Source organism: Fukomys damarensis, unplaced genomic scaffold (genome assembly GCF_012274545.1).
Source record: "Fukomys damarensis isolate Sample0158 unplaced genomic scaffold, DMR_v1.0_HiC HiC_scaffold_2, whole genome shotgun sequence".
Classification (NCBI taxonomy): Eukaryota; Metazoa; Chordata; class Mammalia; order Rodentia; family Bathyergidae; genus Fukomys; species Fukomys damarensis.
In genome coordinates this window covers 7,791,319-7,806,736 of record NW_022900914.1, presented here as the reverse complement: position 1 = coordinate 7,806,736, position 15,418 = coordinate 7,791,319, and the positions used below count along the sequence as shown (strand labels likewise).

Sequence of the window (15,418 nt, the reverse complement as noted above, 5' to 3'; positions counted from 1 at the left end):
CTTGAGTGTGATTTTTTCTCTCTCTCTCATAAAATAAATCAAACACTGAGCTGACACATCTGTGTTGGTCCTGTGAGAGGGAAGCTGTGGGGTGGGGTGCAGGTCAGCCGGCGCTCTGGGTTGATAAGCCTTTCCCAGGGTTCAAGGAAGGCCTCAAACACAGGCTGCCCCTGCCAGGGAAGAGTCCCCACAGCCCAGCGGAACCCCTGGGTTCATGCAGGGGCTCCAAAAGCACTGAAAACAATCCTTCAAGCCTGGGCACAATCTGACACTGAAGACCACACGAGCCCTGGAGTTCCAGCCTCCAACCATAGCAAACAGCTGCCCAGAACCGAGGAGAAAGCCCAAAGCTGCTGGCCTCCACCCTGTCACACAGCCCATCTGAGCCCAGGCACAAGGTCTCTTGGGGTACACAGGTAGGGGCAGGGTTACTGTGTCACCAGACACAGCCTCCTTCAAGAGACCGCCACCGCTTCCAGAAGACTTTAATGGGGGCTACTGGAGACAGGCAACTTCTCTGGCTGCCTTCTTCCGACAGGCCCATAACAACAGCTCTGGAAACCCAGGCTGGGCCTGGGCCCCAGCTCCCGCCCAGCACCAGCCCGAGTACACCAGCCACTTCAGCCACAGGTCCACCTCTATTTGGTGGGCACACGGAACACCTGAGTCAGAGGAACTTGCAGTTCAGAGTTTATCTGGAAAAGAAGGTGTGAAGGTTACTTCCTGTCCCCCAGGTCCTCTTCCTCTTGCCCCCCTCAGGGGGGATCAAGTACATATACAACCCCCCCACAGCTTATAAACCCCTGCAAGCATTTCCTCTCCAGAGCCAAATGGCACCCCTGGGCCTGAAAGCTACCTGCCTTCCTTCTGAGGCCAACATAGCACTTCCTGTGTAGCCTGGACTCTGAGAGCAGCCTGGGGTGGTGGGGCGCTAGTCGCAGGCACCTCACCCATGCGCGGCTGGTGACTGTGTGCTATGTGCTCTTCCTAGCCATGAGCTCAGCACGTGTGCAGGATCCCACACCAGCCAAGGAGAGCACACAGCTGTCACAGAAGGACCTTCCTTCCTGCTCCGGCCTGGCCGGGGGGAAACTGCTACAACTGTGGCTGGAGGAGGCAACACTGGAGGAGGCAACACTGGAGGAGGCCACACTGGGGGCCAGGGTATATTTGCCCCGGTCTCTCATCACAGACCAAGGAAGCTGGCTGGCAGGCCTCACCAGGTCTCTGAGCTTCGCTTCTCCTTTGCACAAAAGAGAACAGTCTCTCACACGGGGGTTGTTCGGATCAAGGAAGAAAATAAATACGGGTCCCAACGGGAGTGGTACGAAAACCATGGGCATCAAAGGGACAAGGTTACAGCCCAGCTGCCTCGGAAGGATCTTCAGGCAGTGACCTTGCTGGTGACCATCACTGCCTTGCCAGTGACTGTTCCCACCTGAGGGGAGATGTTGGCTCTGCACCCCATCTCCACCCGTGAGGAAGGGGCCCCTCGGCCACACGCAGCCACGATCCCGTGTGCCCTGCTGCCCACCTTGGAGTGGAGATACTGCTTCAGGAGAGACTGCAGCTCAGCATTCTGCTGCTCCAGGGACTCGTTTTCCACCAGCAGCTTGGCCCGCTGGGTCAGGACGAGGCTTTGGGTGGGAAAACAGGTTAGAGGCCAACTGAACCCAACAACTGCCAAGCAGGGGACCAGGATCTGTGAGCTCTTGCTCTGGCTGGGGTAGAGGAAGAACCCGGAAGCTTGGCCTTCCCCCCAGGCCATGGGGAACAGGGTGGGGAAGGCATGGTCTGCCCCCACCCCACAAGGCAGCTCTGCCTGCAAGACTGCACAGGGCAGGATGGGACAGTGAAAGGCACTGCACCCGGCTCCCTTCTCCCATGACACACTCACTAGTATCGCTCCAGGGCTGCGTAGAGCATGTCCCACAGGTTCTGCCTGGCTGGTGGGATGACCGTGGTCAGGGCCTCCCAGTACTCCGAGTCCTTTGAGTCATCTCGTACATCCTTCCCCACTGTCCGCGGTGCCCGGAAGTTCCTGAAGGGCAAGAGCACTGGTGTCACAACCTCCACCTGACACCCCGGGTCCCCAAACAGTGCCAGGCTCGGTCTTCAAGTCAGCCACGGACGTAGAGCCTCTCCAACTACCAAATTCCCACTCGGCTGTCCAAGGCTATTAGATCGTGGCAGATGCTTAGAAAGCTTGCCTTTACTGTCCATGTTCCTCTCGGGCCATGTGTCACCTGTGTAGCACACTGTTGGAGTTTCGCCCACAACCTTGCCCCATCAGCTTACCTTGGTGGCTTCGCAGCTCATTACCACTTCCCTTGCTTCCTGAGTACATCCAAAGCAGCTGTGGGATGCTGCCCCCTTCTCCCATTCCCTCTAGGATACCCTTAACCCTCCCCCCGACAAGCCTCTTGCTCGATCTCCCTGTAGCCAGCACCGCTCCCTTCCCTGCCCTCAAAGAGATTCTTCTAAAATGCAAGTTCAGTCATGGCTCCTCTGCCCTTGAAAATCTTCTCCTGGCTCCAGCCACCAGGGCAAAGATCACAGGCAGACAGGGCAGAGTCTCCGAGACCTGAGCTGGTCCCCGCCCACGGGTCCTACCTCCCAGACCCGTGACACCGCGGCCACCCCTCCTGTCGTGATTCTTGAACACATCAAGAATTCCCCTGAGCTGTCATGTCTGGAAAAGCCCTTTCCCCACCTAGGAACGCTCAGTTCCTGTGCCACGTCCTCCCTGCACCCTCGCTGACGGCTCAGGGGAGGCGGCACTTCCTCTGCATCCCGTTACAGCACCGCTCGTCATGCACGCTTCCACCATTGCCCTGACCGCAAGGTGCTCTCTTCACGGCGCCTGCGCACGGCGGACCTTAATAAACGTTTGCTCAATGAACGAACGAATGATGAGCAAAAAAGGTGCAAATCGCTCCTGCGCCTCATTCCCTTCAGGGCCCTGCCCCTCCGTTTCCCAAAGTCGTGCCCAGCCGCCTCTCCTCCAGTCACTGGGCTCCGCGCGGCCCCAGCCCTCCACCCGCAGCCCAGGCTCAGGCAAGCTGTCCGGCCCCATGGCACACCTGGGCTTCCTCAGACCCATGACGAAGGCCTGCAGAGCCTTGAGGACGTCATTGGGGTGGATGAGCCTGGGAGAAGCCGGGGCTGCCCGCTCCTCCTGCTCCCCGCCAGCTCCGTCCTCCAGCCAGGTCTCTGCTGCCTCCGACCCAGGCGCCAGGCTGGCTCTTGGGACGGCAGATGAGAGGCTGCTTTGCTCCACCCCTGACACAAGGCTTGACCGCTCCGTGTCTGCGCCATCCCTGGGGTTCACCTGGAGAAAGGTACAAGGATAACCAGGTAGGGAGCACCGAGCATGAGCACGGGGAGGGAAGACAGGAAGGGAGGGAAACGGAGTTTACAGAAAGTTCCGGAGAACTTGCGCAGGGAGCTTCCTACACCAGGACGAAACAGAAAAGGGAAGTGGTGGGAGGGGCGGGGGTGGCTCCCAAATAAGGACCACGCTCTGACCCCAGGTGCCAGGTGTTCACGGGCTGACACAAGGTCACGAAGCTTACCAGCTATAAATGTCCCTTTGACTTTTGCCCTAAGAATTCGTTTTAATTTTTAAATTTTAAAAGTCTTCTATTTCCCAATTTATTACATTTAGCTCCCCCAGGCAAATTAAATGTTATCAAGTTTCCTGTATATTCTTCCAAAGAAAGTGTCTGTATGAGCAAATACATATAGAAATACTTTTCCTTCCCAATGTTAACTAAACGGTTCTACTCTACAGTGCAGTCCTGCACTTTTCCGCTTACGGATTTTGTATATAAATACACAAAGACCCACCTTTTTTGTTTGTACAATCACATATTATTCCAGGTGTCCAAAAGCATTATCTATTATTAAATAAATTCCTCAGTAGTGGACAATTAGTTGTTTCCAACATTCTCTTTAAAAAGCCACCCGAAACACATCATTTCAATCATACTGAGGTTTCTACAGAATAAAATCCTACAACGATGAAGCATACACTGCTTTGCAATTACACTGTTAGAGTGCTCCTATGTGAGGTGACAGTACAATGCTCTGTCAAAGGTTTAGATTTCTACCCACTTGAGAGGTAAACTGGAATTCAGGCGATTTTGATCTGCATGTCTCATATTACAAGGAAGTCTAATTATCTTTTCTTTTCTTTTTTGGTACCGGGGATTGAACTGTTGAACTCGGGTCCTTGCACTTGCAAGGCAGGCAGCGGAACCACTGAGCTAAATGCCCGGCCCATCTTTTCATATGTTTTCAAAGTTACCTGTGCTACTTCTTCTAGGAGCTTTTCCTTCAGCCTACTATCTGTTCCACTGAGCTGTTGATCTTTTTTCCTATTGGTTTATGAGGGCTCTTTTAGATTTTAGGGAAACTGACCCTTAACTGTGATATAAGTTGAAACTATTTTTCCCCAGTTATTATTCCTCTCTTAACTTTGCTGATGGTAACTTTTGCCCTAAGAATTTGTTTTATTGTACTCAGAGGTATGTTTTCTTTTCCTTATGGATTTTCAGTTTTGTTCATTCAGCCAACTCTTTTGGAGGCCTTTCAGGACACTCGCCCTGGGGGGGGGTAGAAATAATACATACATTTTTTAATTCAAATTCTCAATTTTAAAATTAAGGTGTTATAATTTTTAATATGATGACTTCTTCAGAACAGATGCTATTTGATTTTCTTACTGAAATCAGTTACAAGATAGATTAAGTAGTACAAATGAGCTGTGCTTTTCAGAAAGTGTTAAGAATCAAAATACACAGAACATGGAGGGCCCGGGTCTCCTGAAGGGCCAGATAAAGATCCCTTGGGCATCAATGGGACAACGGCATCTCACCCCACTCCACCCCACTCCACCCCCACCCCCACCATTCTCTGCTTTGCAGATAGAAGATAGAATGTAGTACAAATGAGCTGTGCTTTTCAGAAAGTGTTAAGAATCAAATTACACAGAACATGGAGGGCCCGGGTCTCCTGAAGGGCCAGATAAAGATCCCTTGGGCATCAATGGGACAACGGCATCTCACCCCCCAACTCTCCCTAACATAACAGCCTCCTCACTTCCCCAGGATTATTCAAAGGCAGCAGTGCCCTCGGGGAGCTTCAGGAGAACTGAAAACGCGCCTTGCACCTCATCTCACCTGGCTGGAAGATCCGTGGTGGGCTTGGTATTTGAGGAAGAAGTTCACCAGTTTGTATAAGTCATCCTCATTTTCGATTCCAAGGGCCTGGGGAAAGCAAGATGGCTGCTCAGGCAGTCAGAGAGGCCACAGACTGGGGGACTAAAGGGTCTCAGCTCCCTGGAGCTTAGGCCTTCCTGGAGCCTGCCGCAGCTCAGAGTACAGGGCCCTGGCTCAGCGCCTGGAAGCCACAATGAAACTGGGGACATCAGAACAGAGAGATGCAAAAGTCAGGAGCAGCCCCACACAGATCTTTGGAGCATGAGAGTGCTGAAGGGAGAGTTCAAAAACATATGGTATGAGTGTTTGGGGGAGAACTAACAACCCAAGGGCCTGGCCATGCAAGAGAGAAGCCAGAGAGAAGGGTCACAGATGGGAAACATCTAAGTGATGTTAAGGACAATTCCCTTTTTGAGAGCAAGTTAAGGAAGGCCATGATGGTGAGCCCAGGAAAATTCCAGATGACCCTCTACTGTCAGGGTGGAGACAAAGCAGGAAGAGAGAGATAGGCCTCACTCTCCCTGCCCTGCCCCATGTCCTCTCCACCCAGTAGGACTCACTGAGAAGATGGCGTCCAACCTCAGCAGATAGCACTCGGTCTTCTCCAGCGGAAGGAGAAGGCTCAGCAACTTGCTCTCTATGAGGAAACCCTGAGGAGAAGGAAGAGGCATCTCCAGTCGGAGGCAGGCTCCAGAACGAGGCCAAGGGTCTGCAGCCACCCCGTGTGACTCTCCAGGGACAATGCCATAGAGCAGAACTCCTAGGTGAAACTTTGGCCCCGGAGGAAGGACCCCCAGGGGATGCCTAGGAACCGGTCCAGTGAACAAGGCCAGGGACAAAGCCAATCTCCACCTCGCCCACAGCCGCAGGTCAGACAGCAGTCTCCACGGCAGTCCAAACCAGACCGAGCCACTGCTGCCCACTTCATCATGTCCCCAAACAGCTACGGGACCCAGCAGGAGGCCCTGAGGGGAGAAGACGGCTCGGGACACGCACCATGTCAGGACACAGTGCCCAGCAAACAGATGGGGACAGGGCGGAGAAGACGAGGCCTGCACTGAGCTGGGGAGGGCAGGAAGCCTCCGTGCTGATGCGGCCAGGGCATCAAGCACGCACACAGAGGGAGGACCCACCACCCTCAGTGGGCCAGCCTTTGCAGTGAAGACCGCCACAACTATTGCAAGGGCTCGGAGGCTGCTAGCCTTGCTCCACCTCGTCATCCACCGCAGAACCATGACACCTAAAGAACACTGACCATGTTTGGTAATGGCCTGAGGTCCAGCAAAACCAGCTCCAACACAACATTTAATTTTGTAAGATTAATACTTTGCACTTTTTTTCCTCTTTGTGGTACTGGGACTGAACCCAAGGAATGCCAAGCAATTCCTTCGGCTGTTTATTTTGACGTAGAGTCTCGCTAAATTGCCGAAGTTGGCCGCAAATTTGCAATCCTCCTGCCTCAGCCTCCTGACTAGCTATGATTACGGGCCTGTGCCACCACACTTGGCCTAATCCTTTTTGCCAAGACACAAGGCAGATACCCAACACCCAACATATCCAGAAGAACTTCAGATCAAGCCCCCAGAGAAAGGCTGAGGCAGCTGGAAGAGCTGAGACAAGTGCAGAGGGACATTGTATCCAGTCAACAGAAGCCACCCACTCGCCTGCACTAGGCCCCATGGGGCTGTGCCGCTCGGGGAGGAGCCATCGCCAGCCGGGCCACTCCGAGGCACAGCCTCCCTGTGACTCACCCCCCAGGTGCAGGCTGACCCCAGCTTCGCTCCTCAGGCCCCTCCCGTGCTGCGCGGGGTGTGTCAATGCTGGCTTGGGCCACACCAGGCCTAGCAGAAACCTCAGAAACATTCCAAGCACCTCACCGACTCATCACACAGAAGCATCAGGATCTTTTTGGTAGTTTTTGCAGAAATTTGCTTGGGCAGGTCCAGGTACGACTCTGAATGTGAGACAGCCTCTTCTGCCTCCTCCTCTTCTGCAGATAGGTCATGGGGGGCAAAGATGGAAAGAAAGAAAAAGAAGGGCCAGGAATTTAGCTCAGTGGTGCCACCGCCTGCCTCACAAATGCAAGGTTCTGAGTTCGATCTCTGGTACCAAAAAAAAAGAAAAAGAAGATAAGTTATTGGCCTCGGTGACTTTGAGCAATAGTCAGATGGCTTCAGAGGAGCTTTAAGAAGACAGCATTTACCAGTCACACTGTCTGCTGAAGGAAGCCTGTGACGGGGAGAACAAGGGCTTAGGGCCCAGAATCAGAGACTCTCTTGAGAATCAGTCGCTCCTGGCCAGCCTGACTCCCCACTTTCCCAAACTGCATCTGTCTGACGGCCACGCTCAAAATCCAGCCATGAACCAGGGACCAGGAGGGGCAGTGCGAGTCTCTTTGCTTTTACTGTGGAGATGATCTAGCCAGCTTGCCGCATGTTTCCATCCCCGCAGGGATTAGAAGCAGCTAACCGGAAAGCGTAGAAGTGACTTCCACATAAAGAAATGGTATCAGCCAGAACTGACAGCTGCTGGCAGGAGCAGAAATTTTTCTTAATTAAAATATAAAAATTTAAAAATGTTTTATCCTGCACATTGCTCCTCAGAGAATGGGAATAAAAATCACATGTACTGAGATTTTACTGGTGATTCAAAAGGTAAGATAAATGTCTATGAAAAGAACAAGGTATCAGGTCGATGGAGGGAGGCAAAATGCGGTCATCTCAGTGCAGCAAGAGCAACAAAATGACACAGGCATCCGCCCTTCGATCCAGCGGTCCTCTTCTACCCATCAATCACAACAATTCAACAGCAAAAAGATGGGAAGGCAAATGAACAATGTTTATAATCACAAAAACCAAACTTTTAAAAACTACCCCAGTGATGATCTACAGAGGACCACGTGAATAATCGTGGCACAGACATGTGGTAGAGTCCCATACGAGAACAGAACAGCAAGTCTTCCTTTTCATGCCAGTAAAACGATCTCCAGGAATATTGTAAGTGAAGACAGCAAGGCAGGAAAAAGTATGATTTCACTCACCTAAAAAAGTGATTGACACATACACATATGTTTATAATGTATATGTTATACACAAATTATATATTATATACATGGTGTATATAATATATGATAATATTGTGTATTTATATATAACACATACTATAGTATACACAGTAATACATAATATATAATACATAACACATAGTGTTTTATATACAATATTGTATTATTTATTATACACAATATATTATTGTATATAATGTTTATAATGTATAAATATGTTTATAATTTTTTAAAGCAAAGGAAGAATAAACTATAATTATTTCATATTTATCTATAGGAGAGGGATGAAAGAGTTAAGAAAGTAAATAAAAGATAAATTACTTTGGATATACCTTGATTTTTATTGTTTTGGGGGGATTGGGGGGTTACTAGGGATCGAACTCAGAACCTTGAGCTTACAAGGCAGGCTGCGGCACCACTGATCTAAATCCCCAGCCCTGTACCTTGATTTTTACATTTTACTCTGCAAACATAAGTATTTCAGGTAAATAAAAAGCAAAACCAAGTAAAAGTGATCCCCAGTGACCAAAAGTAAAATGTAGCAAGAAACCTGAATGTGTATCCAACTGGTAACATAACCCAGGCAGAAAGTATTGCAAGTGACTATATAAAGCAGTTACCCATCTATACATCTGAAGGGGGATATGTTTTAAGAACAAAAAGGAAAGAACAACAGCAACAACAAAAAGACAGAAAGATATAAACTATGTGTAGCAATCATTTTTGGTAGACATTTTCTTCTAAGACTGTTCCGTGGTACTGTGGGGAAAGAAATTACTTTGGAGTCATTGGCATGACCTTTTCAAGTTAGAAGACATGCTTTATTGAGGTCGAGTAAAACTCCTGGATCCTGTTAATTAGGAAATAATAGAATGAATTTGTTACTTATCTGATCATTAAAAAATAACCCTCTACCCTTGCTCTGTCCACTGAAAAGAGTTAGAAACAACAGCCAGTCCAAAGCAACGAGCTCCTAACACCCTGAGTGTGAATCCAAAATACCACTTCCCATTGAAAAGAACCAAATGTCCTTAGAGAAATGGCCGATTCCAGACTGGAGGCGGGAAAGCATAGCGTGGTCCTGGAACATCTGATTGTTCTGGACAGCTGGAGGCTACCAATGATGGCTGGGTCTGTGTCAAAGGGACCCAGACACCAACACGAAGTGTGTCCCATTGGTCACCAATGTGACCACATGGTCATCAGTATGCACAGTAACTGCAGTAAACCAAAACCTTATAGTTTGTTTTAATTCATGTGGCCATGACGATAATAACAATTAAAACAACAACTCATTGATACCTTTGGAAGGTGCTACAGACCCAATCCATTCCACTGAAAAGTGGTAAAGAAAACACATAAGCATCTATCCTGCTTTCTACACAAACTATATCAGGGTAGCAAATGGCTGGTGAAGGGAAGAGTCTTTGCAGAAATGTTCTAGTTAACAAATGAAGACATAGTGATAGAATTCTTAGCATCACTTCTTAGTGACCCCAGTTTCATTAATGGTTCTTTAAAAATGAGTGTCAATATTTGCTACCATTCCAAAAAGAGAGGAACTGACACTGGGCTGTTGTGATGAAGACACATTAGAGTGCACTTAGCAACAATAAATTAACCTGCATTGGTTTGGGCTTCTAAGTCTCAGGACAGATACAGAATACAGGGGAAGGGTGTGAAATCACTGGGCACACTCAACACTCCTAGGCCTCATCTTCCTTAGCTGTAAGGTGGACAGAGACCCCTCCACTCTAAGGCTCTGGTCACCTGTTTGCCTTAGCACTTCCTCTACTATCTGGGTGGCAGACTTCTGCGGCTGCTGGGAAATGGGCCCCACATTGTTCAGGAACCAGAAGTCAGGCGCTGTCCAGGGGAGCCCCAGATGCTGGGTGTAGATGATCCTGTCCACATCCAAGGCTTTGGCTATGAGTCCCTTCGCCTCCTCTTCATTCATCAGCCAAATCTCCCGAAACTTCTCATTGTCAATGAGAGCAAAATGCCTGTGAAGGAGAAGTCACCGAGAGCGGCCAGCTGACCGCAAGGCCTAGCCACGGTCCCCTCCGGGAAGCAGAGCCAGAGCAAGAGGAAGAACCATGGTAAATCCAGGACCTGGCCCAATCCCTGGGCAGCCTCCCCTCTTGATGAAATAGAAGCCATCCCAACAAGAGGCCAGAACAAGCAGGGGACACCCGAGGGGAGAGAGAGAAGGAATCAGCACAGAAGATTCTTCACGGCCTGGGCAAACTCCAGAGAAGCTAGTGAGATGGAGGCAAACAAGCCTACTGCCACCAGGCTGCGCTCCACTCTCTCTCCCACCCATGTCACCCACCTCTAGCCCAGGACCCAAGTCCCTAAAATACCTCATGGATTTCTGTAGCTCCTTGAACTGCATCACGAGACGTTTGTAGTCTGCAGTCAGAGACTGATTCTCCTCCTGAAACTGCTTTATCTGCTTCGTGTATTTTGATCTCAGGTTGTTAAGTATATCATGCAGGCTGGTTGGAGGGGGAAAATAGTGAATTCACAGCCGACTAGAAGGTATAAACAGTGCTTCTTTCGCCCACCTGGCAGCTCCACAACAAACCCAGAGTCACTGGGTTTCAGCTGCGGAGGGGAAGAAACCCTTCCCACCCATTTAAAATAGTCCAGGCCCAGGAAGAGGGGGGCCCTGCTCAGGGTGTGACTGAGCCTTCCACATGCCACCATCAGGGTATCTACCTCAGCCCAACCAGGCATAGTTAAATAATTTATTGCAAGTCTTTCAGGGTCATGATCTGGATGTTCATTTCAACTCTGAAACAAGGAAAAACTATACACTGCAAGCCTATGATATATGAATCCTCCATCCTCCAAGAGCTAATATTGTTAACAGGTCCAGTAAGCCATTAATTCACTCACTTATTCATTCATCCAGCATGAAATGCTTCTTTTGAGCAAAAGACTTGTTTGATTACAAAGATGAACACAAGGATATTTTCTCAAACAAGGCACTGTCCGTCCAGTCGGAGAAAAAGAAGAACATTAATAACAGTGAAGAGTGAAAAGTACAATGGGATAGATTAGAAGATGCAGAAACAACTCCAGACATAGTCAGCTACCTCATCCTTGACAGAGGAGCCAACCATCCTCACTGGAGGAAAGACAGCCTCTTTAATAAATGGTGTTGGAAAAATTGGATTTCAACTTGCCAAAGATTAAAACTAGATCCCTATTGTCCTTCAACCATGCACTAAACTGAAATCCAAGTGGATTAAAGATATAAACATTAAAACAGCAACACTAAACTTACTGGAAAGTAAATTAGAACTCTCAAAGACATTGGAATAGGAGAAGACTTTATGAACAAATCCTTAGCAGCACAAGAATTTGCACAAAGCATAAACAATTGGGATCTCATTGTATTAAAAAGTTTTGGCAGTATAAGAGAAATCACCAATAGAACTAAGAGACAACCTACAACATGGAAAAAAATTTTACCAGCTGTTCCTCAAAGGACTACTAACACAAATATATAAAGAACTCAAAAAAATCAGATCCCCCAAATGCAAAGACTCAATTCAAAAATGGGCATCTGAAATGAACAGACATTTCTCAGACAAAGAAGTAAAAACAACAAATAAATATATGAAAAAATGTTCCACATCACTGGTCATTTGAGAGATGCAGATGAAAACAACACCGAGATTCCACCTCATCCCAGAAAGAATGGCTGCTATCAAGAAATCAACCAATAACAAATGTTGGCGGGGCTATGGGGAGAAAGGAACCCTTCTCCATTGTTAGTGGGAGTGCAGACTGGTGCAACCACTGTGGAAATCAACATGGAGATACCTCAAAGAACTAGGATTAGAGGTTCCATTTGACCCAGCTATCCCACTGCTGCTATCTTTCCAAAAGAATTAAAAGAATCAAACCACAGTGATATATGTGCACCAATATTTAGAGCAGCACAGTTCGTAATAGCTAAAACTTGGAAACAACCCAAACGCCCATCAACTGGAGACTGGATAAAGAAGATGTGGTTTGTCTATAAAATGGAGTACTACTCAGCCATAAAGAATGAGAAACTAGAAACATTTATAGCAAAATGGATGCACATTGAGGCCATACTCTTAAGTGAAATAAATAGGACACACTTGAGTAAATACCGAATAGTGTCTCTGGTGTGAAAAACTAAAAGTGTAAATAAGGTTCAAATGGTATAGCTGGGGGTGTAGAATAGGAAGAAAATGGCTATAGGGGAAGTGGGAAAGGGAGGGGAAAGGAAATAAGGGAAAAGAAAAAATGTGAAAAGATGAAAAAATGGAAACAAAGTCTTTGTAAATAGGGGAGGGTGGAGGGGCTGAAGGGAGAACAGGGTATGGGGAAAAACAAGAACCAAGATACATCATGTAAAGGTACAAGACCCCAATGATAAATGCTAACTGTATTGTTTCCTTTAAATGTACCAATAAACTTAATGGAAAAAAATTAAAAACTGAAAAAAAATTAAAAAAGAAAAGTGCCATGGGACAACAGGGTGCCAGGGAGCCCAGAGATGAGGCACTGACCTACCCAGGCTTGTGGAGAGGAGAGGCCCGAAGCTCTCTGGAACAGCCAGGGACAGTTACTAAATGGCCAACAGTGCTGTTAACCCCAAATAAGGCTGGGGATGTAACTCAGGGGTGAAGAGTTCGCCTAAGTGCTCACCTAGAATGCAGGCGGCTCTCTCTATGTTCAATTTCCAGTGCCACAAAGAAAGTGGGGAGGGAGAGAGAGAGAGGAAGGAGGGAGGGCAAGGTGGGGAGAGGAAGGAAGGAGGGAAGACGCAAAGGAAGGTCAGTTGATTCTAAACAATAAAAATTCACCTCTCCTAAGCATTGTTTGATTTCTGAAAAATTTTAAATTAGTCTCTGACAAAGAAAAATGTCCATTTTCTTACATGTAGCACTGTAGAAGGCTTTCAAAATGTAGGTAAAGTGTAAAATTCTGGATGGCATTTCCAGAAAATTTTAGAAGGCTTCCAAGTACAGATATAAAACAATGTTTTAAAGCAGTAAAAAAAAATAAATAAATAGGTAAAGCAGCAGCCAGGGATTTAGCTCAGTGGCGCTCTGCCTTCCTGGCAAGCACAAGGTCCCAAGTTTGATTCCCAGTACAGACAGAGAGTCAGAGTCATCCTATATACCTTGAGACCATAATGTTAAGTGAAATAAGTAAGGCACACAGGCTTGAATATTGCTTGGTTTCTCATTTATGAAAAGCCCAATATATAAATAAAGTGCAAAATAAAAGACAATAAGAAAAATGGGGAGAGAAAAAAAATGTTATTGAAAGCCAGCTTGGACAATGTATCTAAAAGCATGCTTTGATTTCATATGAATGTCTTATCTGTTTTTCATATTTTTTGGCCTGTTGGCCTGGCTATTAGTCTGTACTTATGATAACTAGACAAGGACTTATAAAATAAATAAATGCCATGCTGGGAAAAAAATTTTTTAAGTTGGAGTGGAGAGCTGGGGGGAAATAATTGAGATTATTCCCCACAATGAATGTAATCACTGTGTGCTGCAAACAGTACTGATAAACAAATTTTAAAAGCAGTCATCCCAAATGCCTTTTGCAATGTCATGCAGTCAAGGAGTTTCTGTCATCTAATTATGGAAGCTAACACAATAAAAATGAATAACAGGGACATACTGAAGGGAACAAGAGGGATTAGACGTGACAGAGTGGCTACAAGAGGAGTTTGAACGAAAGTCCAGTTTCTTAGTGACTGGCTAGCAGCCAGAGGCACAGGGAGTGAGGCAGGAGAGCTGAGAACCCGGCAGTGCTTGCGGAATTGCACGACAGTGATTCTTCTAAGTTGAACTGTCACGGTGGCAGTTTCACATAAAGCAAAAAGGTGAGGTCAAGATTAGAGATACGAGATTGGCATCAAGAGACTGATGATCGTGGTAGATAGACTAAAAATAAAAAGCAAAGAGGAAAAGGAAGGTGTGTGCTGTCTAGAATTCGTATCTAGATATTCCAGAAATATCAGGCAAGAAAAAGCAGAACCATCAAAGGAAAGAGATAATAACTAAATTAAGAAGGAAAAACAAGTACTTCAGGTTCAAAAAAACCCAAGAAAGTAAGTTCAGTATGCAATTAAAATAGGATGAAGTCTGAGGAAAATCTATCGTGTTTGGCCAGTAGGGCATCACTGGTCTATTGTTGGGAGTTTCTGCCCACTGCAGGGGGTCATAGGTTGCTACAGTGTGAATGTGTCCCCTCCGAAACACAGGTGTCGCCGTAGTGATAGTGCTAAGAAGTGAGGACCTTTCCAGGCAACATTATCCAAGCCTTCTGGGACTCACATCTCACCACAACTTGCCCCGGGGGTGGGATGTGGAGCTCAGGGTTTAACGTTTGCGCTGCTAAGGTTTCGGTCTCTTTCCTCTTTATCCCCTATTCCTCCCTTTTGGAATGGGAATCTTTGCTCTATGCCAGTGAGGGCAACCCTTTCAGAGACAGAATGCCCAAACTGAAACCCCAAACCCACGCATGTGTCACAAAGTGCCAGCACTGCAATACGAAAGTTTTAGTTCAGAAAAAAACAGCTGTGCTCCATGCTCGGCTGCTGGGGTGGCTTGGTTCTCATGCTGACATAGACAGCCCGGCATGCCCACCGCAGCATGAGTGCCACAGCTCTGCCACTGCTGTGCTATGCCACTGTATGTAGGAAGTGTTTCATTCTTTTTTATTTTTATGGGGCTCCCACCTGAGAGTTTGCCTTGAGTCTCAAAGAAGCCCTTGGACTTGGACTTTTCAGCAAAGCTGAAACAGTTAAGACTTTGACAAGTCACATTTTTCACAATGAGGCGGCGAGCCTTCCAGGGACCAGGGGCAGAATGATATGGTTTAGATCTGAAGTGTCCCCCGAAAGTTTCATTTTATTCCGAAGTGGATCATGAGGACACTATATTCATCAGTGTATGAACCCAGTGATGAATTAAAGGCTAAATGTGCTGTTAGAAGGTGGAGGCCAGGAGTGGTGATGCACACCCGTAACCCCAGCACTTGGGATGCTGAGGGAGGAGGATCGCTGTGAGTTCAAGGCCAGCCTGAGCTACACAGTGAGATGGAGGAGGGGGGGGAGGGGAGGGGG

The 15,418-nt window shown here is 47.5% G+C and overlaps 1 protein-coding gene across 1 annotated transcript in view; it reads right to left on the bottom strand.

The window, feature by feature from the left end:
* Positions 1 to 9: 9 nt before the first annotated feature.
* Drc1 (dynein regulatory complex subunit 1) overlaps positions 10 to 15,418 on the bottom strand; it is a 68,747-nt gene continuing 53,338 nt past the window's right edge. The window contains exons 11-19 of the mRNA XM_010604916.3: positions 10,650 to 10,784; positions 10,057 to 10,289; positions 7,100 to 7,212; positions 5,783 to 5,872; positions 5,184 to 5,270; positions 3,084 to 3,331; positions 1,898 to 2,041; positions 1,535 to 1,637; positions 10 to 695 (exon numbers count right to left, since the gene is read on the bottom strand). Of these exons, the coding sequence (XP_010603218.1) occupies positions 639 to 695; positions 1,535 to 1,637; positions 1,898 to 2,041; positions 3,084 to 3,331; positions 5,184 to 5,270; positions 5,783 to 5,872; positions 7,100 to 7,212; positions 10,057 to 10,289; positions 10,650 to 10,784 (1,210 nt within the window). The 3' untranslated portion in view covers positions 10 to 638. The remainder of the gene's footprint in view (positions 696 to 1,534; positions 1,638 to 1,897; positions 2,042 to 3,083; positions 3,332 to 5,183; positions 5,271 to 5,782; positions 5,873 to 7,099; positions 7,213 to 10,056; positions 10,290 to 10,649; positions 10,785 to 15,418) is intronic.